Source organism: Tiliqua scincoides, chromosome 4, assembly GCF_035046505.1.
Source record: "Tiliqua scincoides isolate rTilSci1 chromosome 4, rTilSci1.hap2, whole genome shotgun sequence".
Taxonomy (NCBI): Eukaryota; Metazoa; Chordata; class Lepidosauria; order Squamata; family Scincidae; genus Tiliqua; species Tiliqua scincoides.
In genome coordinates, this window is record NC_089824.1 from 145,365,726 (window position 1) to 145,391,679 (window position 25,954).

The following is a 25,954-nucleotide window of genomic DNA, read 5'->3' on the forward strand; positions in this document are numbered from 1 at the left end:
ACCTTACGCGTGCAGAAGGGGCTGAGACGGGCGGTGGAACTTTCTCGCCTGCCTAATTCCCTTCTCTGCAATGCTTCGAGCCTTGAACAGTGTTGACTCGAGCAGTGTTTCTCAAACTGTGGGTCTGGACCCACTAGGTGGGTCGCGAGCCAGTGTCAGGTGGGTCCCCATTCATTTCAGTATTTTATTTTTAATATATTAGGCTTGATGCTCCCATAGTATGTGACTGCATTTGGGGAAATGTTACGGACTTGCATTTCTAACAAGGCACTATGGATAAGCTTTTAACAATGACAGTAACTGGGACTTACTCCTGGGTGAGTGTGGGTAGGATTGCAGCCTAGAGTGGTGAAAAATGTTCCTGCTTGATGATGTCACTTCCTGCGGGTCCTGACACATTCTCCTTCTAAAAAGTGGGTCCTGGTGCTCAACGTGTGAGAACCACTGCTTCAAAGCATAGGCACTCTGTCCCCCTTTGGATCTGGTCACCCAGTCCTATCACACTTACGTGGGAGTAAGCCCCACTGACACTAATGGGACTTGCTTCTGAGTAGACATGCATAGGTTTGGGCTGCTAAACGCACTGAGAGTAGCTCAGTGTCTGAATCATGGTGCAAACCTATCTCCACGCTTCCCTGGGAGTGAGCACTAAGTACAAGAGGTCTTGCTCTTGAGTAGACACGCTGAGGTCTGCGGCTGCTGTCTCCCAGGTTAGTGTGGGTAGGACTGCAGCGCCTCTAAGGACGTTGCCCGGCATCTCACTCCAGCCCAGGAGACTGCAGGCTGCCGCCCCAGGAGCACTCCTGTCAGGCGCTTGCGTAGAAGGACCCTCACTGTGCCTTCCCCGGAAGCCGCCGGAAGGGCGTCAAAGTCCGAGTTGCGCTGAGTGCAGCGCCTGCAGGCTGGCGTCACTGCGTCTTTCTGCAGCACAGAGGTGAGCAGCGGCACGCGCACCGCGGGTCACAGGGGGAGAGGTGGCAGGAAAGGCTTGGGCTGGGTCTGCAGCATGCGCTAGCAGGCAACTGGCAGCCCAATCCGAGCCACGCTTACTGGGGAGCAAGCTCCATTGATTGTAATGGTGCTTACTTCTGAGTAGGCAAGCATAGGATTGCGCTCTGAGGCTGCAATCCTGTGCACCCTCCCCTGACAGGAAGCCCCACTGCAGACCATGGGACTTATTCTGAGTACACAAGCAGAGGATTGTGCTCTGAGGCTGCAATCCTATGCACACTTTCCTGAGAGTAAGCTCTACTCAAGACCATGGGACTTACTTCTGAGTAGACACGCACCTTATAGGATTGTGCTCTGACACATCAGGCAAAAAGTTGTCTTCCAGCTGCATCAGGAGCCTGGAGATATTTTAAATATTTTTATAATAAAATGCCGAGTATTGGATTTGTGTTGGAAAAAGGCAGGGGTTTAGTATTGTCATGTGGGTGCTTACAAATCTGTAAATAGTTTCAGCGCTCAGGCTAAAGGGTGTCAATTTGGCTGCCTGGAGCAAGGCCCTAAGTGATGTGTCCTGAAAGTCTAATGATTATGGCTTATCAAAAAGATTGTAAATTAATGATCTTTATGCAATTGGAAATTGACATGCTATATGAAAATAGATATTTTGGGTAGGTGTGAAGAGTGTTTTTACCCACTCTTATATCACTTCTGTGTCTGGCCTACTTGGTCCTATCTTTGGTTTCTTTCTCATAAAGATGGTGAATTTTGTGACACTAAGAGTTAAAAATTAACTTGCATTGGAATTGTAACTGATTCTGAAGGATGCAAAGGTTGCAATGCTTACAGCTGTAGAAAGACAGATATTAATTATTAAAGGCAGGTGGGGTTGATAAAGTGTAGGTGCTGTAATATAGTGGCAGAAGGACAATGGGGTTGGAAAGGTAGCCTGTTCTCCAAAATTTCACAAAGGAAAGTAAGCTTTGTCCACCTTTTTTACAAACTGTTTACTGTGTAGTCATCTGTCCTACATTTGCTTCTGAAGCATGGTGGGTTAGTTAGGTCCTCTACTAACTTCAAAAAATCAAGAATGGTTAACAGATGTTTGTTTATTTAAAAGACGTGATATCTTGCATTTCCTTTGGACTCAAGGCAGTTCACAATTAGAACAAAAAAAATTTAGACTTGTCAAAGCACAACATTAAGAGGAAAAAATCTCAGTTCAAACATAATGAGAATAAACAGTTTAATATCACTGGAGGTCTGGTTATACTTATTGCAAAATATTTGCAAATCAGACAACATTCTGGATAGATGGGGCTGGTGGAAAGAACACCACCTTCTGTTGAGACAGAAGGAAGGCACTGCATGGACACTTGCTGTGCACATGCAGTTCACACACTGGTTTCACTTAGATACCTGTCAACCTTTCAAAGATTTAGGGACCTGAGGAAGGCTGGAAACCTGAAGAATGAGAACAAGCTGCTCACATGGACAACATTTTTAAGCGATATCCCCCAAATTTTGTCAAAAGATATCACAGGAAGAAAATGGGAAGAGTGTTGTGCCACAAAACTAGGAATGTTGGCGCATGTGAGATGAAAGAGTGCTCAATCTTGAGTTGCTAGTACACTACTGAGAAAAACTGCAGTCCTGTGCGCACTTAGTGGATAATAAGCTCCTTTGAACATAGTGGGACTTACATTTGAATAAACGTGTGTAGGATTGTGTTGTAAATTGAACTTTTGTGGGGTTCCTCCAGAGTGTTCCTTGAACTGTACTGACCAGGCCTCCATAAATCTTGACCTCACATAGAAACTTGCTGTGTGCAACTCACATAGCTGCAAATGACAGAAGGGAAAGTGTGCAAATCTTATTCATAATTTCAAGATAGGAGAGAGCCCAATTATTATGGCGGGAAAGCCCAATTATAACAGGGGCCTGATCAATTGCTTCTGGGGGCTGTATCTGGCCAGCAGGCCTTTTGATTGACATCCTTGCACTAAACCAGGGGTACCCAAACCCCAGCCCTGGGGCCACTTGCGGCCCTTGAGGACTCCCAGTGCGGCCCCCAGGAAGCCCCCAGTCTCCAGTGAGCCTCTGGCCCTCCGGAGATTTGCTGGAGCCCACACTGGCCCAACGCAACTGCTCTCAGCATGAGGGCGACTGTTTGACCTCTTGTATGAGCTGTGGGGTGAGGGCTACCTCCACTACTTGCTGTTTCACATCTGTGATGCAGTAGCAGCAGCAAAGGAAAGGCCAGCCTTGCTTTGTGCAAGGCCTTTTATAGGCCTTGAGCTTTTATAGGCCTTGAGCAAGACCTTTATTCATTCATATAAGTTCATCTTTAATATATTCAGTTATGTAAATGTATGTAAATTTATTCAAATTTGAAATGCAAATTAATTCTTTTTTCCCTGGTTCTGACACTATGTCAGAGAGATAGTGTGGCCCTCCTGGACACTTTGGACACCCCTGCACTAAACCATAGCACCATATTGTTACCTCTCAAGGCATAGAAGAGGCTTTGTGCTAACTTTGTTTCTTTGCCTTTCTTTTATCCTTCCCCTATTAATTGGAGTATTTAAATATCTCAGTTTAGATTTTAAACATGTCTTTCAAAGCAATATGTATAATTTCATTTTTCAGACTTTTACTAGGATGTAAAGTGGTACATTTTTGTGTAAGTGTGTTTGTAGTTGAATAAAGTTGAGGAATAATAAAGCAGTAGTCCTGAGTATGCTTTCAGTATTTTATTAAGAATATTTTATATTCAAGAAAAAAAACAAAACAGAGTGGTTTGTTTTACATAGCAAAATATTTTCAGGTCCAATTGGCCTTTTAAAGCCCAAATTCAGTTCCAGGCTATGTATTTTAAGGACTATCTCCTCCCACATCAGTCTTTAAGATGTGTAACCACCAGGATCTTGCTAATAGATTCTCTGCTGTCAGAAGTATGGCTGGAAGTAATCAGAAGCAGAGCCTTCTGAGTGGTGGCCTTATATCACTGGGATACCCCTGCCAAGAAGGCCCTATGCTTCTGTGCCAAGTAACACTTGAAAGCCACTCTGCTTTGCCAGACTTTTGTTTTGTAGCATGATCAGTCGGGGGGGGGGGAGCCCTGGAAAAAATTTGTTTACTTCCGTTTTTACACTTTTAGATTTTATATGGCTTTCGTGCAATATTGTTGTACTGTTTTTATTTTTAAGTTTGTTGGCCATCTTGATATGTCTGTGACCAAAAGCAGGATATAAATAGAATAAATAATAAGCCTAGAAATTTCCTGAGAATTGAGAGACATCCTCTGTAGAGATGTGAAGGTCCGGAAAAAGACCGGAAAAATTCAGGGAAAAACTGTTTTTTCCCCGTTTTTTCCTGAAGACTTTTTTGTTTTTTTCTGAAAAATTGAAAAAAAGAAAAAAAATTGATGATGGAATGTTTTATTTTAACATGATGAATAAAATAGTTTAAGACAAGCTGTTCAAATATTTTCAAAATCATTTCTAAAAAAAATATGTATGGTATCAGATTATTCTAATTTCTGTGCACTGTGGACTGGCAAGTCCGAGGTTACAAACCAAACTCTCCAATGCAAGAACAAGATGCATTTATTCCTTTAGGAGGTGCTGCCGTTGTCACAAGAAAAGAAAAAGGTTTCAGTTCTGTTTTTGCATGTGGGTGGGTATGTTTGGTTCTGTTCTGTCCTCTTCACTAGGCCTCAAAGCATTGGAAGAAAATACAGAGCAATAAAAAGGACCTGAAAGTATATACTGAATTTAAAAAGGTAAGAGTTGACATTTATCTGATTCCAGAAAACTGAATCATTTAGCTACGTTAGTTTATCTTTATAACCTTTGTGTAAATAATGATTTAATCACTACTAATCTGTTTCTTTACTTCCCCCACCCACAACCATAGATTAGTATCTTCTTGAAAACTAGCCATTAAATTATTTTTCTTTCCTACTCCCCTCAGGAAAATGGTGAGACCAACATCTAGCATATGGAGGCATTTTCAAATTACAAGTTCTTCTGAGAAAAAAAATGTGATTTGCAAATACTGTCAGATGAAATATGCATTTCCAAATGCTACCAGGATGACAAAACACATTCTTGTATGTAACAAGTAAAATCCTTCATGAGGACCTTCAAGTGAAGAGGACCACAATGATGAAAATGCACATAGTTTTTCTCAACGTTCTCGTTCAAGAAGTCCTCTTTCTATTCCATCTACAGCATTCCATCTATTCCATATACATCTATCTATTCATGTAACATCAGCAGCAACACAAAGTGTTGCCCATCAGCAACATCTTCAAGTAAACATACTGAAGACAGCTGCTTCCAAAGTGAAGCAGGGCTGTATTCTTGCGCCAAACTTGTTTGGGATTTTCTTCGCTGTCCTGCTGAAGCATGCCTTTGGAACTGCAACAGAAGGCATCTATCTCCGGACCAGATCAGACGGAAAGCTCTTCAACCTCTCCAGACTGAGAGCAAAGTCCAAAGTCCAGCTGAAATGTCTGCGTGACTTCCTCTTTGCCGACGATGCAGCTGTCACTACCCACTCTGCCAAAGATCTCCAGCAGCTCATGGATCGTTTTAGCAAGGCCTGCCAAGATTTTGGACTGACAATCAGCCTGAAGAAAACACAGGTCATGGTTCAGGATGTGGACTCACCTCCCTGCATTACAATCTCTGCACATGAACTGGAGGTTGTCCATGACTTTGTGTACCTTGGCTCAACGATCTCCGACACTCTTTCTCTCGATACCAAGCTAAACAAGCGGATCGGTAAAGCAGCTACCATGTTTTCCAGACTCACAAAGAGAGTCTGGTCCAACAAGAAGCTGACGGAACATACCAAGATCCAGGTCTACAGAGCTTGCGTCCTGAGTACACTTCTGTACTGCAGCGAGTCATGGACTCTTTGCTCACAACAGGAGAGGAAACTGAACGCTTTCCACATGCACTGCCTCCGATACATCCTCGGCATCACTTGGCAGGACAAAGTTCCAAACAACACAGTCCTGGAACGAGCTGGAATCCCTAGCATGTATGCACTGCTGAAACAGAGACGCCTGCGTTGGCTCGGTCATGTTGTGAGAATGGATGATGGCCGGATCCCAAAGGATCTCCTCTATAGAGAACTTGTGCAAGGAAAGCGCCCTACAGGTAGACCACAGCTGCGATACAAGGACATCTGCAAGAGGGATCTGAAGGCCTTAGGAGTGGACCTCAACAAGTGGGAAACGCTGGCCTCTGAGCGGCCCGCTTGGAGGCAGGCTGTGCAGCATGGCCTTTCCCAGTTTGAAGAGACACTTTGCCAGTAGTCTGAGGCAAAGAGGCAAAGAAGGAAGGCCCATAGCCAGGGAGACAGACCAGGGACAGACTACACTTGCTCCCGGTGTGAAAGGGATTGTCATTCCTGAATCGGCCTCTTCAGCCACACTAGACGCTGTTCCAGAACCACCATTCAGAGCGCGATACCATAGTCTTTCGAGACTGAAGGTTGCCAACAACAGGACGTGCATCTCATGGGCTCAACTTGCTTTTTAATGATATTATGAAACTGGACACCCTTCAAATGATCTATAGATGAGCAAAAGAAGTCATAAAACATATAAAAGGTACTCATATTGTAGCTGCAGTTTTCAAGAAGAAGCAAGTAGAAAAAAATGCAAAGAATAAAATAGTGACCCTGAAGCTCTGTAGTAAAACTCGGTGGGATGGAGTGGTGATCTCCTTTGAAAGTATACTAAAAAACAAAGAAACTCTTCAAGAAACAATAATAGTTGAAGATCTTAAAAGTACCCATACATACATGTTGGCAACCTTCAGTCTAGAAAGACTATGGTATCGTGCTCTAAAAGTACCCAGGAGTGTGAGAAACACTGTTCTTGATCAGGATGTCTTCTGGGTTCAGCTGCAAAATTCCCTGAAGAATCTAAAGCCAGTTGCTGCAGCAATCACTGCATCTGAATCAGATAGTGCACTTTTGTCAGAAATTGCTTGTTTAATGACCAAGCTAAAAACAACTGTTTTTGAAAATCTCAGTATATCTCCACTTACAACTATAGAAGAAAGTAAAGTGAAAGATTTATTTTAAAAAGGGAAGAATTTTGTTGCCACCCAATTCATGCTGCTGCAAATTTGCTGGATCCAAGATTCAAAGGTGGAAATAGAAGTGATGATAGCACTGCTACTGCATTTGACTGGATTACAAAGCAAGCATCACGTTTAGGACTTGATGGTGGGAAGGTACTTTCAAATGTTGCAGAATATAGAACATCTTCAGGGATTTGGTCCAGGAATGCAAGCTGGGATTCTGCCAAATATATTCCTCCTGCAACATGGTGGCAAGCTCTTTGCACAACACAGCCTCTGACTCCTCTTGCTTCTTGCCTTCTTCAGATTCCTCCATCTTCAGCAGCATGTGAAAGAATCTGGTCTCTGTTTGGAAACACTCACACTAAATCAAGAAATAAACCTTCATGCGAAAGGGTAGAGAAGCTTGTTTCAATCCGGGCAAACCTTCTGTTTTTAGAAGTCCATAATAACTGTGATAATGACAGACACAACAGAGTAGCTGCAGAAGCAGAGACTGTCAGCCCAATCCTGAGCTGCCCGGAGTGCCTAGGCTCGGGGGCACCAAAAAGGGCTGCTGCTGAATTCTGCTCCTCCCGTGCTACCATGGGAGGCTCCTCGGGAGAAGGGGACGTTCGTGCTCCGACCACAGCATTGGGCTCTGAAACTGATGCTGATAATGACAGCTCAGAAAATGATTCTGATTAAATTTCATGCCCATTCATTGAAACTTAGTCCCATTCCCTTCTATACACTTTCCCCTCCTCAATTCTTTTTATGAGAATGGGTTTTTTATTTTTATTTAATACTGTGGAGAAGAAATGTGACTAATTTTTATTTCTGGATTTTTAAAAATTGTTTTGTGGGGGTTTTATTGTCTGTTCCACATAAACTAGTAAACAGTTCAAGAGATTGTTGCTCCATTTGTTACAATTACAAATAAATATTATAAAAATAAATTCTGTTTGTAATAATTGTTTGGATACACTATATTTTTAATATGCTAGTTGTGATAATTTTATGCCAAGTCAAATTGTCTATAGTCATATTTTATGTTCCTAAAGTAACAGAATGACTTTCAATCTGGAAAAGAAAAAAAGTGCTAATGTAGCATTTTTAAAAAATTTTCCCCAAAATTTCCTCCCCCCCCCCCCAAAAAAAAAACCGGGAAAAAACCGGGTTTTTTTCCAAGCTTCAAAATTTCTGGAAATTTTACATCTTTAATCATCTGACAACATTAAATAGAGGGATCTTAATTTCTGTAGCAGGCACTGACCATGCTATTGAGAGACTTATTATCAAAGTTACGACTAATAAGTCCCATTGAGCTCTGCGGGCTGCCAGGTAGGAACAGACTGTGTGAATTATGGATTTGTCAGAAATTGTTTTGCAAGCTGACCATATACTTTTTGCACAGAGTCGGGTAATTACAAACTCTTACATGCATTGGTATGCCTATTGTCATAGCAATTCAATTGTCCAATCTAGGTTGTCCATTGGATAGCATGTGGTGCTCCTTGAGTCAATTGTAACCATGCATGTCCTTGTTGACCAGCAGGTGGCTCTGAACATACTTAAAATTAAAAATATTGCATTTCAGTCAACACCAGCTGCTGCTAAATTTAAATTTAGATTTGCAATGGCGCTTTCACCGATGCACAAGTCATTTCTTGATGCTGTAATGTTTGGGTGATAGAGCTTTCGGATGTGAGCCAATCATTTCTCTAGAATGGCAGATGTAATTGAGCACTGGAAGTGGGATGTGGGAAAGAAAAACCTGGTGAAATTTGTCTTTAACATTACTAGCTTACATTTGGAAAACCATTGTCCTAAGTCCTGTTTATAAATGGTTCCGGTCAAAAGTATTTATGAAACCTGTCTGTAATGAAGTTCAACTGAAATTATTGTAGTTTCTGTTGCTTTACAAAGGAATTACAGACTGGTAGTAAAACCTGTTTCCTTGTGACTGTCTGTGTGGGTAAAATTTGTGTGGGCAGGACACTTCTGGTGTGATGGCGGACTGACCGGTGCACCTAGTGTGTATCTCCTATTGGAATTGCTAATATATACTGAAGAGGACTTCTTGTTTGGTTTCACTATCTTGCTAAGTGCCTTTTAATGACTATTTGGTTCATTTCTTACTCATTTCCCTGACTTTCGTGCCAAGGTTGCCCTTGAAAATGCCTTTGAAAAAAGTTACTCACCTCCGTCTCTTCAGTTTCTTCTCCCCCCACTACCAGACAGATGTCTGCTGCTGCTTCTGCAGTTTTACTTTCAGCAACAGCACCGGTTGAGGATGTCAACAAGTTAAACTTTTGGAACTTATGGAAAACTTCCAGTAGCAAACTGGGAACTATCAAGATCAGATATCTAATCAGATTAATTTGCAAATGCAAGAGCTAAAAAAACTCACTGGAGCTGTTCAGGAGGTGCAAGATAATCTTTCTGCTCTTCAGACTAAAGTAAATACAATGGAAACTAAAATTCATGGTTTAGAGCAGTGATTTTCAACCTCTTTCATCTCATGGCACACTGACAAGGCACTAAAATGGTCACGGCACACCACCAGGTTTTTGATAATTGACAAGGCACACCATACTGCCAGTGGGGGCTCATATCTCCCATTGGCCCTATTGATAAATGACCTTCCCCCAAATTCCTGTGGCACACCTGTGGACCACTCATGGCACACCAGTGTGCCATGGCACAGTGGTTGAAAATGGCTGCTTTAGAGGATCAAGTTAATCATCAGGGAACTGCTATGCATGCTTCTTACTCTCTTATAAATGCCCGTGTATCCCTGCTGGAAACTAATGCTAGGGCAAGCAACATTCGTGTACTGGGCGTTCCAGACTCTCAGACCTGTGCCGGAGGGCCTGGGGAGGCTATAGTTTCAATGGAGAAATTCCTTCGTCTATTGTTAAAAATACCAGATGACGTTGAGCTCTTCCTAGAGAGAGTCTATTCAATTCCACGTTGGGCAACCAAGGCTATGGCAACTCAGTCTTCTACTAAGATATGGATTGTGCAATTTCTGCGACCATCTATGCACAGCCATATTATATCTGTTGCAAGGCAAATAGGCAACCTGGAATGTCAACAAAGTTGTATTATGCTTTTCCCTGATCTGTCGTCTGAAGTTGCTCAGCAAAGATACAAATTTAGGAAAGCCCATCTCATGGCGAGAGACCTCAAGATTTAATACTTCACAAAATATGCTGCAACTCTCTGCATTGAAACTGAAGAAGGCATAAAACAGTTCAGAATCCCAGAATCAGCTGAATCCTTCCTTGCTGGTCTACTTCAGGATATGCAAAAAGATAACGGGCAGCCCAATCCTGAGCTGCCCGGAGCTGCAGGACCTGGTGGCTCCACAGTGGGCTCCTGCCGGATCCAGCGCCTACCGCGCTATCGCGGGAGGCTCCTCGGGAGAAGGGGATGTTCGTCCCCTTCCCCCAAGTAAGGGAAGTAGTCCTGCAATGGGACTACTCACTTTAGTGGCAACTGTTTGGTCGCTGCTAAAGTGAAGGTGCTTTTGTAGAGCAAGCAGCCCTGCCCAAGTTCCCTGGATCCTGAGGAGCTCAGCTCCACGGACCTGCCTGTCCCCCGTCACACCTCACCCACCCCTTCGGTCATGCCTCCCCCCTACTGGGAAAGCCTCCCCCACACCCGCATCATCCGTTCTGTAGCCCAGAGGTCATGGAGACCACCAGGCTGCGGAACCCGGGTGCCCGCTGTGCACTGGCTCAGCAACAGCCAGAGCTGAGCTAGCTCCAGCGGGAGCCCAGTGGTAAGCCCCACAAATGTGCCTTATGGCACGTTTGCGACTGTGGTCCACGCAGCGGAGGTGCAGTGCGGACCACAGGAGCTGGCTCTTCCACGATGAACCACTGGAGAATTTTTTTCCTTTTTTCCCCCCATTATTTGGAACTTAGTACTACTGTCACATTACTGCTGCTGTGTTAGTTTTGTTTATTTCTTTTTATGCTGTGTCAATAATATTCTGGGCATTTTACCAAGAAGACACTTCAGGTCACTTCCTGAAGGCCACAGAATTTTAAGAATTTTAAGGAAGAAAAAAGAGGGAACTCTCAGAAAGAGAGCATGTCATTTCAAGAAGAAGAATCATCATGTTTGGATTAAATCTAAAAAGAACAGAATGGAGAAAATGAAAGAAGAAAAGAGAGGGATTAAGAAATACAAGAGTCAAGAAAAAGAAGAAGAAATGGAAGGAGCAGAGGGAGGCGCAAGAAGGAAAATACCACCAAGACAGAGAACAAAGAAAGTACTAAAACAGAAACTGAAAATGGGTGAACAGTGGAAATTTTCTTGTAGATATTAATGGACTGAATTTTCCTCAGAAGCGAAGAGTATTCCATTAATTATATCAAATCAAAGCAGATATAAATGAAAACAAATTTGGAACACAAATATTAAGATAAGTAAAGTGGTATTAAGATAACTAAAGCGATATCTTTTAAAGATAATTTATATAAAATGTTTTATAGATGGTATTTAATTCCAGAGAAAATAGCAAAAATGTACCTGAGTCATCAAATAACTGTTGGGTATGTAAAGAGATTGAAGGAACTTTTTATTATATGTGGTGGAGGTGCGAAAAAGCAAAGAAATATTGGAAAATACATAAACTGTTACAAGAGATATTGAATTGTGCATTACCATTCAAACTGGAAATATTCCTCTTAAATATGACATCAGAAATTAAAGACCAAGACAAGAAACATTTTATTGTATATATCAATATAGTTGCAGGAATATTGTATGCGTAAAATTTGAAGCCTTTTAATGACTGGATAGATAATTTTAAACAATATTGAGTGTTAAAACATTAATTAGTATAATCACAAATATGATAATTTTTGTATTGATGGGTATTTTTCTTTTCAGTCATTGTTGATTTCTTTTTTGGATTAATGCAAAATACCTGTATTAGTATGTTGTAATCTATGGCCAGTACCCTTGTGCGTAACCTGTGTCGTACCAGTCCTAAGGCTAACCAATTTTCCTCAACTGTATCTGTAATAAAGAAATAAATAAACTTTGCTAAAAAACAAAACAGAAAACAGAAAACGATTTTTCTCAAGCTAAAAAACAAAAAGAGGGAGGGTTTGGACTTCCCATCCTTAATCTGTACCATTTTGCATACTTGCTAACTTTCTGCAATAGATGGAATAACCAGCACAGTGAGATACCATCATGGGTGGTGTTAGAAATGTCTGTGTTAGCTCCATTGTGTAAATGGGTAGCATTGGGGTCTAAACATGTCAATAATAATACCTGTGACAGTAATCTCAGCTAGGTATATTTGGAATATGATGGCCCAGAAGTTTGAATTTGATCCCTATTCCCACCATAGATTAACATTATGGATGAATCCAACTTTAGAGATTAATAGGGAATCTTTTTAATGGAGGAGCTGGACTGATAGGGCAATTTTTACATTAGATCAACTTATTGATCAGGTTCAGGAATTTTTCTCATTTGATAGACTTGGTGAACAGTATCACCTTCCAAAGTCCGCTAGCTGGCAATATTTACAGTTGCAACATTTATTAATTTCTAAATTTGGTCCCTCTGCATTATCTGCTTCACCAACTCCCCCACTCCTAGACATACTTATGCAGTCTGATATGAAGAAACCAGTAATATTTGTTTATAAATATCTAATGTCATGTACTAAGTTTGATACACATTTACTCCAAACTAAATGGAACTCTGAATTGGAATGTCCTATCCTGGGTGAGCAATGGGATGTGACTCTTAAGAATATACACGCAATATCTGGAGATCTTAAATTATGCCTAATACAGCAAAAAATACTCTTTAGAATATATTGGACACCACAGAGGCTATTCCTTAAAGGACTTAGCAATGAATCTAGATGTTGGAGATGTTTGCGTTTGAATGCTACACTTACACATATGATGTGGTCACGTCCTGTTATTGTAAGCTTTTGGGATGAAATAATTAATATTATAAAGAGAGTGCTATAGCAACCTTTAATTTTTACAGATATGTATGTAATTCTTAATTGTCTACCTGTTATCTGGAGATTCACACCTGGACAATTGAAATGGACTCTCTGTGCCTTCACGGTAGCAAAAAGACATATTACTTCATTGGAAGGAGAGATGCCCACCTACATATGCCCTATGGACAAACAATATTTATCAGTATTTGAGCGACTGGCATATTGGCATCAGCTGCGTATGGATCTATTTGAGGGTATCTGGAGGTTATTCCTTGATATAACAACATAAGCCATATGAAGTGTTGATATGCAGATACTCTGGTCGTGTATATGTATAAATTTTTTTTCCTTTTTGAAAGTAACTCATAAGCATGTATCAATGTAATACTCTTTTTTTGTTTTTGTTTTGTTCTGTTTATGTAATAGAATTTGTGTGGACTGCACTGAGAATATGAATAAAAATGATCAGCCTGTTAAAATGATTTTGCATTCTTTTGGTCCCAAAGAGAGTCCAAGGCAACATTGATATTTTTTTTTCCTAATGTGTGATCGAAGGCTTTCTGATTTTTGACTCCCAAGTTTCAAACTATCCTTCTAAAAGATCATTTTTAACATACAGCTTGGGGTTACCCAGAAAATTTTTTAAAAACAAATTATTAACCTGATATGGTATATAATTTTGAAGATGTGACAAAGGAACCCTTCATAAGCTGGCACATTTGCCTGCATGCTTTTATGCATTTGATTTTTTTTTTATAAATTCAATTTCTGCTCCTCTTGCAGGCTAGAGAATATCATAAGGCAAACCCCCAATAGCATGTTTTAGATAAGAATAAAATGGCTTGTGAACCTTTGATTTAAATTTCAGCTGAAGAACAAGTTATTTGATCCTTTCTCTTTGAAGTGGAAAAGGAGGTGAAGATTAAGACACTATATTTTTTTCGCTCTGATTTTTTAGGTTGCCATGGCGATGGGGAAAAATGTGATGAGAGCTGTCAGAGTGTTTGAATTTGGTGGACCTGAAGTGCTTAAGCTGGTGTCGGATGTCTCGTTGCCAGTTCCTAAAGAGAACCAGGTAGGAATGAATGCTTTGGACTGAGTGAAATCCACTGAAGTGATGGCGGTGGTGAACTAATTGTATGAGAAGCTTTTCTGCTCCAATAAAGAACACACAGCAACTGTTGGGCAGAGTAAAGTTTGATACTATAACAAAGGATTGCATATCATTAAAATGCAATACAACAGCAACCAAGTGAATTGGAAAAGCAGCAGCATCCAGAAATGATCAAAATTGGCATCAATAATGTAATATTGTAAAGAGCTCCTCACTTCTTGGGGGGAAAGCAAGGAACCAGCTGAGTGAGTTCCCCAGAATAGGTGCTTCACTGCAGCATGAGCTCCATGTGCAGCAGAGTTTACTGGGAAAATAGTGATGAGATGATCTCCCATTCAGGTATCTACAAGTAATTTAGCAGCAGATACTTCTCTGATCCCCATTGTTATGGGATTAGGTCATTAAGCGAACATTCAGCCCAATCCAGTGCTTTTGTTGTGTAAACAGACACTCCCTGCCAGATGCTGACTGTTCAGGCTACTGGAGACCAATTGCCTTTTCTTTGCATTAAGAGCCGCCTCTTTGTTGTGTAAAGAGACACTCTCCTGCAGGCTATGGGAGAATGCTTCATTAAGAGCCTCTTTGTTGTGCATTGACCACCTTCAGGTCCTTAGGTGGTAAGTTGTTAAGAGATGCCTACCTGTAATATCTAGTCACCTATTTGGTTATAAAGAGAACTATTTTGTCTGTGCATTCTTGGCACCTCTTCAGTAACACCCATAATACAACACAATTTTTTTTCCTGTTTTCCATTAATTTCAATTTGGAAAATCTTTATACCAAAAGACTGTTAATCAGTGTCAGGCAATTATCACACACAGGAAGTAGCCCTAAAAGGAAGTGTTGTAACACCTATGTGTCACTCAAACCTAACTGATGTAGTTAGTTAGTAACTCATTCAGGTAGTAAGAGGTGCCCCAAATTTATTGTCAGAGCAGCATTGGCAAGGGAGGCTTCTCTCAAAGGGTGAAGTGGCCTGTTCTCACCTTGAGGTGGAAAAACCAAGGAAAAAGAAAAGTCTCTTGTGTTGCTTGGTAGGGCTAGGCAGTTCCTGTGGAGATCCTATAGAGTAGGGGTCTCCAAACCCTGGCCTGGGGGCCATATGCGGCCCGCAGCCAGCCTCTATTCGGCCCGCGGCCAGCCTCTGATCCCCTGAGAGCCTCTGGCCCAGCTGACCAAACACAACTAGAGTTGTGCTGTGCAGTGGGGAAATGGGGGTCCATTTAAGTGTGTGCTTTATTTCTTGGGCTGTTTTGGTGCTTGGAGAAATCCTGGACATTTGAGCCCATTCATCCATCTAAGTTCCATCTCTAATATATTTATTTAGATTTTATATTTAATTTTTTTTTCCGGCCCTCTACACTGTGGCAGATGTTAGATGCAGCCCTTCGGCTGAAAAGTTTAGAGACCCCTGCTTTAGAACAGTGCTTCTCAAACGTTTTAGCACTGGGACCCATTTTTTAAAACATCAATCTACCAATCTATAAGAATAAAATGGCTTGTGAACCTTTGATTTAAATTTCTTATAGTTTTACTAGACAAAAAAGATCCAGAAAGACAGTTTTTATTTATTAATAATAATGAATAAATTATTAATTAAAAATAATTGGGGTCCTGTGCTCCTGAGGCTACTAGAGACCTTAAGTATGCGTGTGTGTGTAGCCATTTGCTAGACTTTCCCTAAAAATAGCGTTCAAGGACTGTTTGCTCAAATCTTTACAGTCATTCCAGTGTACCCTGAAAGCTGAACTGGAGAGCAAGATGTGCAGTTAGGGACTTCCAGCCCAGACAAAAGGCTGAAAATGGATTTGCACATGATCTTTGGCACACCAATTACTAGAGAAAATTTAAAAAGTGAATTTTAATTTGGGGGCATGAAGATTAACTCATACCTCAAGTTAGCATTCCAGCTGATAACAGTTTGGGAAACACTGCTTTAGAACACATTCAGAATGGGTGGGCCTTCCTGGCCCTTGAAGCTGCCACTGCTTGTCAGACCTGCGGCATAAGCAGTGATCAAATTTTTGTACTAACCTGTGGGTCTGTTTTTCACAGAATGCTAAACAAATGTTTATAAAGTGCTGGGCATTGGGCAGCCTTATGCAAAACTTGGTGACTTGCTCAAATATGTTACTAACCGACTTTATTCTGCTTGAATTTTGAACCTTCTTTTTAAGGAAAAGGGGTGAGTGTGCATAAAGAATTGAAGCAGAAGTGAAATATATTCATGTTAGCCTTATATATGTTGGCCATTCAACAAATGCCATTTGTTTTCCAGGTTCTCATTAAAGTTCATGCATGTGGCATTAACCCAGTGGAGACTTATATTCGTTCTGGGACTCATGCTAAAAAACCATCATTACCCTTCACACCTGGGTCTGATGTGGCTGGGGTGATTGAAGGAGTTGGGGAACATGTGACTGCTTTCAAGGTATTGGAGTTTAAACCGACTGATAAGCTATCTCTAAAACAATACAGTTCTATGGCCTTTACCCTGAGTTTTTCTCTTTGAGAACATGTTTGCTAGCATTGTTTCTCCCAAGCAGTTTGTAAATTGACATGGTTTGTTCTTTTCTCTGTCTGTTCCTCTGCACCTTATGATATTTGTTCAGACTTGTGTGTTATTGCTGTGCAATTACTTAGACTGACCAATTATAATGCAGCTGAGTAACTGAGGCTAGAGGGAGTGGCTTGTTTAGGCCCCCCAAAGAGTTCATAGTAGCAGGGATGCTGCCAGAAGTTGACCAGGTTGGGCCAACGCACATTGGAGGGCTCACCTGACCAATCTGACCCATGAACACTCAGTACCAGTGGCAGTGCCCATTGGTAATACTTAGGGGGTGAGTATGGGAGTTTTGTGGAGGGCCCTAATGCAGAATTTTGTCCTAGGGCTCCCACCAACCAGGTATTGGCGTCTCTTGGCAGAGGTGAGATTTAAATCATGGAAGTTCTGATTTGCCTATCAGTCTCGTAGCCACTACACTAAACCAGCCCTCATTTTTGTGCTCTGGGAATGACTTTGCATACTGGTATGCAATGACTTTGTGCTGGTACCTGATTAGCAAACAACTAGTAGGGGTAGCAGTTTGTAAATGAAGTTCTTCAGGCATCAAGAATCTCCTGAAAAGACTTCCCATTAAATATTGATGTTCAGAAAGTTGCATCTTTATTTGTCTTTATTCAGTCTTCTAAGAATCACCCAATATCTCTCTGTTAGTGCAAATAGGATAACTATAGTCATACCACCAAAAATGCAGCTTTCTTTAGTGCTGCTTTGTTACAGCATTTTTTTGTCCTGGTATAATTGACAGCCATTCTGGCCAATGGGAGCAGTACATTCTGGATCAGTCAGTGCCCGTCTCCTGCCTAATGGATTAAGTATTCTATAGTACCACTTTGCGCAGTGCTAAAAGATGTACACCCTGCACAATTGGTGATATTTCTGTATTTAGTATAATGTTTCTGTTACCTTGACATATTCATTTCACTTGGAACTGGTTATTCCAGTGTGTGTGAACTTGTGTGAAAATGTTAATTTTACTTATAAACTATAGAAAACATTTTGGCACAATGCTGTACTTTGTGCATTTGTTTTCTCCTATCAGAAAGGAGACGCGGTTTTTACCCTTGGTACCAGTTATGGCGGTTATGCAGAATATACTGTTGCTTCAGCTCATACGGTCTTTCCCTTGCCTGATAAACTGGACTTCAAGCAAGGTGCAGCCATTGGGATTCCGTATTTTACTGCATACCATGCTCTCTTTCAAAAGTAAGAAAGCTGCACACTAAAATTCAAATCCATGAGGTTCTGCCCTGATAATTCTGCCTATTTCCTTAATCCTCCAAATTCATGAGCATTCTGGAACTTTTTTTTTTTTTTTTGGTGTTGACACTGTGGAGTAAAATACAAGACTCTTGTGAGGTTGAGATATTTTATAAAAAAATTGTTTTGGCAGAGACTGCTGCAAGCTTTAATCTCAGCCTTTTCCATTGGCAGTCCTCTTAGGTTGGTTGGCCATTTGGCAAATAATGCAGTGATAATCCAGAGCCTGCAGCGGGTTGTTTGTTCCATACACTATCGAAACCATAGAGCGAACTGATTTTTCTCAGCGCTGCTATGTTTCTTGTGTGTCCCCTCATTTACATGATTGGTCTGCATCCATACACCCAGATCATACTGTAATTGGACTGGTTGGCAACCTTCAGTCTCGAAAGACTATGGTATAAGCCTACAGCACCCGGTATTCCCAGGCGGTCTCCCATCCAAGTACTAACCAGGCCTGACCCTGCTTAGCTTCCAAGATCAGATGAGATCCGGTATGTGCAGGGTAACAGTTGCTGCAATTACTGCATGTATATAAGTAGTGGCAGTTACACAAATGCAGCTGTTGCCATGGAGCAGATTCCTGATATCCAGAATGCTCTGGGTCAACTTAAAATCCAAGCGCAAAGAACCCACTGAATGTTGTCTTGACTCTTTAAAAACTTGACTTAGCATAATGGCTAAATATTGGGATGGTTTGGATGATATATTCAAAGTAGCTGCACTCATGTAGGATGTGCACACTCATGTTTCACTCCCTCTCCTGGCAAGCCATTCCAATGTTCATTCTCATGAATGTGCATGGTTAAAATACTGCGATTTATATATTTATGTTGCATGCTATTTTTAATTGCTAAATATTTAAATATTAGTAAAACATTTATAAAATAATACTGCTTTAAACAGTTTAACTGATCTACGCCCCATGTAGTAATAAAAACAGATTGACATACCAGGAGAGGGAAGTGCTATATGCATACTCAAATGCTGCCTTGCGTGGGGCTGGGGCTGACTTGGATCCATCACCTGAACCAACTTATTCTGGTTGTATGATGTGTCGCAATCAAATAATTATAATGCTGATAATGTTCTGTATTTCTCCCCCCCCCCAACCCCAGAGGATCTGCCAGAGCAGGAGAAACCGTGCTAGTTCATGGTGCAAGCGGAGGGGTAAGTATCTTGATTGAACCCTCTGTGCTGAAGGTAGTAAATTTCTTTGACTTTAGTGCCTCAACACAGCAACACAGCAATACCTACAGGCATCTTTTTAGTCTTGACTATTGAAATTCCTCCAGGCATGTTTCAAACGCATCTTTAACTCCATAATGGACATCAATATGATAACCTGTGCATCTGTTGATTGAAAACATATTAATCAAAATGCATTTATTATTATTAATATTTCATTTGGATGGACAAATGAAGAGCCATACTTTTGAGAATGTTAGTTCTCCTTATCCTGCTAATGCCAATTTCACTGCATTGCTAACTTATGAGCTAACAGGCACTAAATAAATCTTCCTTGGGTCTCATAGTAAAGCAGTTTCTTTGCCAGTACTAAAATCTCTACAGAAGGCAGATGTATTAATTTGCTGGACTTGTTACTGTAGGTGGTGGTCATTTCAACTTACTTTCTCCCAAATGCATCCATTTCTATTGAATAGTCACTTCAGGCTTCTCTTACTTTCCATCTATAGCTATTCCTTTCTTTTAGTTTCAGCCTTGAATGAATTGCTTTTAGGGGCTTTTCTGTTAGTGCTGCATGAAGTCATATTTCTGGGAAATCAGCAAGCAGTTTTAAAATGTCCCTGGGTAGACTTGAATGACACTTGTCCTGTCCAACTGGCTCCATGCAATTGTGGATGTAAGTGTTCACGGCACACACTAATCCTCTTGTTCGCTTGTTCTTTCTATAATTGCAGGGGAGGGGGAAGAGGTTTGTTTGAACATGCACTACTATACCTTGTTACCGGGACTTCTGCATACTGTTACCATGCACATCTGTAACGGTATAGAGCTAGTGGGGGGTTGGAATAACTTTCCTAATTGGTCTTTTATGGGAAACACTAGCAGGGTATTGCATTTATCTCTTTGTAACTTTCTAGGTTGGAATAGCAGCATGTCAGATGGCAAGGGCTTATGGCCTAAAGGTTCTGGGCACGGCTGGGACTGAAGAAGGAATGAATCTAGTTTTGAAAAATGGAGCCCACAAAGCATTTAATCACAGGAAGAAGGATTACCTAACTGAGATTAAGGTCCCTTTTAAAAACTTGTATCGTAAGATCTTTTGTTTAATGGTCAACAGTTTTAAATTCAATTCATGTCTCCCTTTTGGAATGATTTTTGTAATTTATACTGCATACGATAAGTCTGCACTGTCAGCATGATTAAACAGCTGGTCTCTTAAGCTGTTGGTGATGCTAAGGACCACAATATCATTCTGATAGCTTATGCACATCATGTGGCATCAGAGTCGCTCAGCAGTTGCACCATGGTTTGCACTACGGCCACTGCCTCCCTTTCAGTTTTGAATGTGCATGCAAGTGAACACACGCACACCCATTGCTTCCACCTGTACTGCCACCTCCTGGTCACCACCCTGCTACGCAAGGGTGATTTTAAAAACCAGAAAGAGAAAATGTGTGGGGAGAATGAGTGGTGGCCTAGAGTCCTTACATGTGTGACCCAATGTACTGTGGCTTGTGTGCAGTGTCTGACCCACCCACACATTTTGACTGGTCTGCTTTATTAAAAATTTTATATACTGTTTTTCAACCAAAAAAAGTTCACCAAGTGGTTTACAGTACAAAGAAAAGTCATTTAAGTCAATGGTCCACTGTCTCAAGAGGGCTTACAATCTAAAAAGATACATTTCTTGTATTGTAAAGTCCTTTGTTTAATAGTCAACACTTTTAAATTCATTTAATGACTCCACTCACTCCCATGGATGAAGTTTGCTGGTCTGGGTTGTTCACCAAGAATGCAACAGAGAGAGAGAGAGAGAGAGAGAGAGAGAGAGAGAGCAAAAGCAGCGTCATAGCTTCATATATTTTCCCCCTATTATGAAAGAGCAGTGGTCCTCCCTGGGAGGAAGAAACCAATAAGCCTTTTTGGGGGTAGGGCTGCAGCAGCCATGCAATACCAGGATCCCGCTGCTGCTGGGACAGAAGGGGTGGTTTTCTTACCAGCAAGCTGCACCGGCTTCCAATCAAAAAGTGGTTTCCATTCTCTGTTTTTAGTGAATCAGAGGCTTGGGGAGTGCTGGGAAGGGCTCTGCAGGGCTCCCTGCACCCCCCCCATCACTCGTAAGTGAACCGCCCTTCTGTCCCAGCAACGACACATTGCTGGGGATCACTTCGCTGCCTTCTGTCCCTTTAAGGGGCATAGGCCAGTGCTTCCCAGGCTGGTGAGTCACAACTCACTAGTTTGGGAGCTACTGTCTTAGAGTCATGTACAAAATGTATATATTTTATATAATTAATTTTATCCAGCCCATTATAAGAGCAAGACTGAGTGGTGTGGCCCTGGAAGCTGAAAATGCAGGAACTCTGGTAGAGATGTATGCTCCTTGTCACATAATGTATATGCAGTGAGGGGTAGTTACATTTAGTTTCATTTGATTAATTTATACCTTTTTCCTATGCTTAAGTCACTCAAAACAGCAATGCGTAAAGGTTTCTTTCAACCTATGTTGATTCTGACTGTTGAATCTTGAAGACATGTAGTTATTATTCCTAAGAGAGAGTAGTGTGTGCATAAGATTGTCTGAGCTGGTCTGTTGCTTTAAAAATGATGCCATTAAACTTTTGGCATAGTCTCATGTCTTCATATTGTAACTTGTGACATTATGTCTTTCAGGCAAGAAACTTGCATGACTTTATGTTGAGCAAATAATTTTTTGTTAACTTAGGAATTTGCTGGTGCAGAAGGCATAAATGTGATTATTGAGATGCTGGCTAACGTCAACCTTGCCAATGACCTGCAGCTGCTGTCAAGTGGAGGAAGGGTGATGGTAAGCATGTACTCCTTTCTTTTAATAAGAAGCTTTATATCAAACCTTAAGTTTTCCTTAACTCATTCTTCCTTGTATCACTTTTGACAGATTGTAGGTTGTAGAGGTTCCATTGAAATAAACCCAAGGGATACTATGCTGAAGGAATCGAGCATTAGAGGAATTAGTTTGTTCTCTGCATCTAAGGTAAAAAAAGAATTCATACTCTATTTTTTTATAATTCATTTAGGTCAGTTACCTTATCTTTTCTGCATCACATTCTCATTTATGGGATACTATAGGTCAAAAACTTGTGATGTTAATTTCACTTTCATTCTCCTTTACTAATCTTTCACAGTATGGGGAACTTTACATAAATTCTTGGAACTCATGTACAATGAAATAGTACTTTCCCATAGGATCAATCTTTCAAAATCTCGTTTTGCTACTTGGTATGGCAAATTACTCCTTATGCTTTATTGTTTTGTAATATACACGACCACTCACATTTAGATGTAAAGCTCTACAGCAGTGGTTCTCAAACTGGTGGGATGTGACCGAAGCTTACCCTGTCCCTTTAAGGGGTGGAGGATGGGGGATCCCTAGGATCACGTCTCTAACGGGGGTGAAAGGGGACTGTTTTTACTTACTGAGGGATGCTGGCAGCTGCAGGAGTTGTGAGGAGTCTGAGCAGCCCTACACAGGGCTCCCCAATGCTTAGAATGTTGAGGAAAAACCGGTCGCCAAGCAACCAGGAAGTGCTTAGTGACTAGTTTTTCTCAACATTCTAAGTCAACATTCTAAGCATTGGGGAGCCCTGTGGAGGACTGCTCAGGGCTCCCCACAACTTTTGCAGCTGCCAGCAGCCCTCAGTTAAAAGAGCCCCCTTTCACCCCCTGCTCTAGCCACTCCCCACAAAGTCTGACTTAGGGAGTAAAACTCTCCCTAAGTTTGAGGACCACTACTCTACAGGGTCTTCCCCCCCCCCCCCGGGCTTCAATGTAGTTTGATTTCTGGAGGATGGCGGAATATTGTCCTTTATGCTACTATTCTTTTAAAATTGTTGTCCTTTCTGTTTAGGAAGAGATGCGTGAATGTGCAGCAACACTACTTGCAGGTGCAGATGTTGGCTGGCTGAAACCAGTTGTAGGTCGTCAATATCCAATGGAGAAGGTGGCAGAGGCTCACAAAGATATAATCCATAACCAGGGTGCTTTGGGGAAGATGGTGCTTCTTATCTGTTAAATCATGTTGTTGAGTGCCTCTCTGCCCTATCACATAAATGTTGAGCACAACCTTTATGCAATGCACTTTGAAGGCCTTGCAGAATGTGATTTGGATGCAACTGCATTTTGTGCATTTGCATTTTGCAATGCATTTGCATTTTGAATGTGATTTGGATACAACTGATTTTGGATACAACTGCAGTGGGCACCAATTCAGATAAAACAGTGATTATTTTGTATAAAATTTGTAAAGGTAATTGCTACTTATTTTTTGTTTGTGCTAGTCACACTAGCCCTCTTCACTCATATTTGTTCATGTGTTCATTGAACGTGGGAAGAAGTGGAGCAGGAGCACACCTGCTGACCGTACACCCCATCAGCTCTCTTGTGTATCTTCATGTTTCACTGCTTGTATGTAGATGACAGACTGAATGCAGAGATAGAAATCATTCTAATTTAGCTAGAAATCTTCCTTTTTTGGCTGGCCAAAGGTCTAGTCATAGGTAAAATCGCTCCTTGCATTCAGTGCTGACCTTTTCAGACAGGTGTAGAAATCGAACTCCAAATGGGTGTGGCCAATAAGAGCGTCAGTGCGTAATGTGTGGCTTGCTGGCGGACCTCTATTCCTTCTATCCCTGAGTTCATTGAATGCAGGAAGATTAACAAATGAATAGGACTTACGCTGTTTCCTCTTCTGTATCCAGACAATGATGTTTTATCATTAACTTGAAAAAGTTGAATGTTCATTTGGTCATGCACAGGAGAAGTATATTTACTTAGTGTGGCTTTTAGTATCTGCCAGTCACAGAATTGCACTCTAGAATGCCTCTTCCTTCAAAATAAACAAGCAATATAAACCCATGTGTCCATGTACTTTTCATTTTTTTTTTACAGTGAATCTCATCAGTAAGACATGTTTATTAGCCATATCTCCAGCAGGTGTGCATATTCCAATTCAGTCTTGCTACTCTTTTGCACAGGGTGAGGGAGGTGTGATGTGAGCATTACAACTGACCTTTGGCTTTTGAAAAGGAAGGGGGACTACATACCATGCAGTCAGTACAAGACATACTAATATGTAGACTTATTGGATCCTTGCGAAATTTAAACTCTGGCTTTCATATATTTTCTTTGATAGTGAGTTGTAATATTCCCCCCATTAATACTATAATACCCATTGACCTGTACTGCAGCAATTTTAGTACAGTTTTAGTACAAACAGTACTATGAGAGAATTTGATGGATTGCTGAATTCTGTTACCTTGTCTCATGAGGTCTGGTATGTATCTGCATCATATCAAGATTGCAGTTGGGTTATCAACCAACAGCACACATGTTTTTGCAGGGAAAAATTGCTCTGACAAACGCAAACATGCATGGAAACACATTTTTTAAAAGATGTATTTTTTCCCTTGGGCTACTTTTTTTCCTCAAGGTTAAATAATGTCATTGTAAGTCTGAATTGTTCAGGCAAAATTGAAACATTTAGATCCTTTCTTGATGCTAATTTTGTGAATTGGCAAAACTCCGCATGAGTTTTGTTCTGGGCCTGAGTTGGTTCACTGGCCTATCTACCTCAGTATTATCTATGCTGACTAACAATGGGTCTTCAGGATTTTGGGCAGGAGTTTTTTCTTTTTTTCCCCAGCATGGAACTATCAAGCATTGAACCGGGAACCTTCTGCATGCAAAGCAGATGTTCTGCCACTGATCTAGAGCTGCATCCTCTGCCAAACCACAAAAGGGTCTAGAACAGCATTGCTCAATGTACGTATGTTCTTGACAATGGTCCACCTTTTGGAAATACCAAAATGATGATGTCATCACCAGTTACTTCTGGATTTGGAGGCCAAATGCAACACGACAGACACCTGTAAGAGGCTCAGGACTGACGGGAGGGCTTTTTCGAGCATGCAAAAAGTGCATGCTGGAGCTCTGCCCACTGAGCCTGTTACCACTGTTTGTTGCATTGCATTGCTGGTCTTGCTCTTAGGCAGTGGGAGTCTGGGGGCCCTATGTGTACCACTGGACACTATTTCAAGTACCACCGGTGGTACAAGTACCACTGGTTGAGAAGCTGGTCTCAAATAAAGAGGCCTGACTATTAATGTGGCAATGGGAGAATTTATTGACTTCTCACCAGAAGGTGTCATACTAGTGCTGTTTTTAATGCAATTCTTATCTGATAGCATTTTTTCCAGTGGGGAAAAAGGGAAATAATCACAACAGCACTTGTCAAAACATAATTTCACACTTTCTACCTGTGACACACATGGAATATTATCTGGAGAAATCTGGAACTCTACAGAATTTCACTTTAAAAAAATTTTTACGCAAACTTCTGTTTCATTAATTGTATCATTGTGATCATATAGTTGTTGTTGTGCATCCGGTATAATAAAACTACCTCTCTTCACAAAGAATGAGAGGTCAATCTCTTTGAAATGTTTTTGACCTGGTCACCGTATAAGCAATAAACTAATGCTGTTAATTTGTGTACAGCCCAATCCTATGGGCTCGGGGTGTTTGGGGAATGTGTTATACATTGGTGTAAACTTCATTCCAACTCATTGCTTTGCACTTCCGGGTCACCACTAGATATGGCAAGTGGCACTTCGTATGCAGCAGAGGCCAGGAGAGGCTTCACTGGTTCTAGTATATTGGTGAGGTTCCTGGAGGGGCAAGGATGGGAGTAATGTCATAGGCAGCAGGGGATGTATCCTGGTGCAAGCAAAGTGTATCTGGATGCTATTCCCCTCTGGAGACTCCCAACACCC

General features: G+C 41.2%; 1 protein-coding gene and 1 pseudogene across 2 annotated transcripts; one reads left to right on the forward strand and one right to left on the reverse strand.

Moving 5' to 3' along the window:
• Positions 1-38: 38 nt before the first annotated feature.
• Positions 39-24,038, forward strand: CRYZ (crystallin zeta). Of its 2 annotated transcripts, none has more exons than XM_066625461.1 (9): positions 39-159; positions 13,982-14,098; positions 16,416-16,568; positions 17,743-17,906; positions 19,079-19,130; positions 20,066-20,215; positions 21,871-21,972; positions 22,063-22,158; positions 23,032-24,038. In XM_066625461.1, the coding sequence occupies exons 2-9, from the start codon at positions 13,988-13,990 to the stop codon at positions 23,194-23,196; spliced, it is 993 nt and encodes a 330-aa protein (XP_066481558.1). In that variant the 5' UTR covers positions 39-159; positions 13,982-13,987; the 3' UTR covers positions 23,197-24,038. The 2 variants fall into 2 exon arrangements, with proteins under 2 accessions (XP_066481558.1, XP_066481557.1); XM_066625460.1 differs by lacking the exon at positions 39-159 and adding an exon at positions 830-934.
• LOC136650564 (5S ribosomal RNA) lies at positions 18,364-18,483 on the reverse strand (annotated as a pseudogene).
• Positions 24,039-25,954: the final 1,916 nt, after the last annotated feature.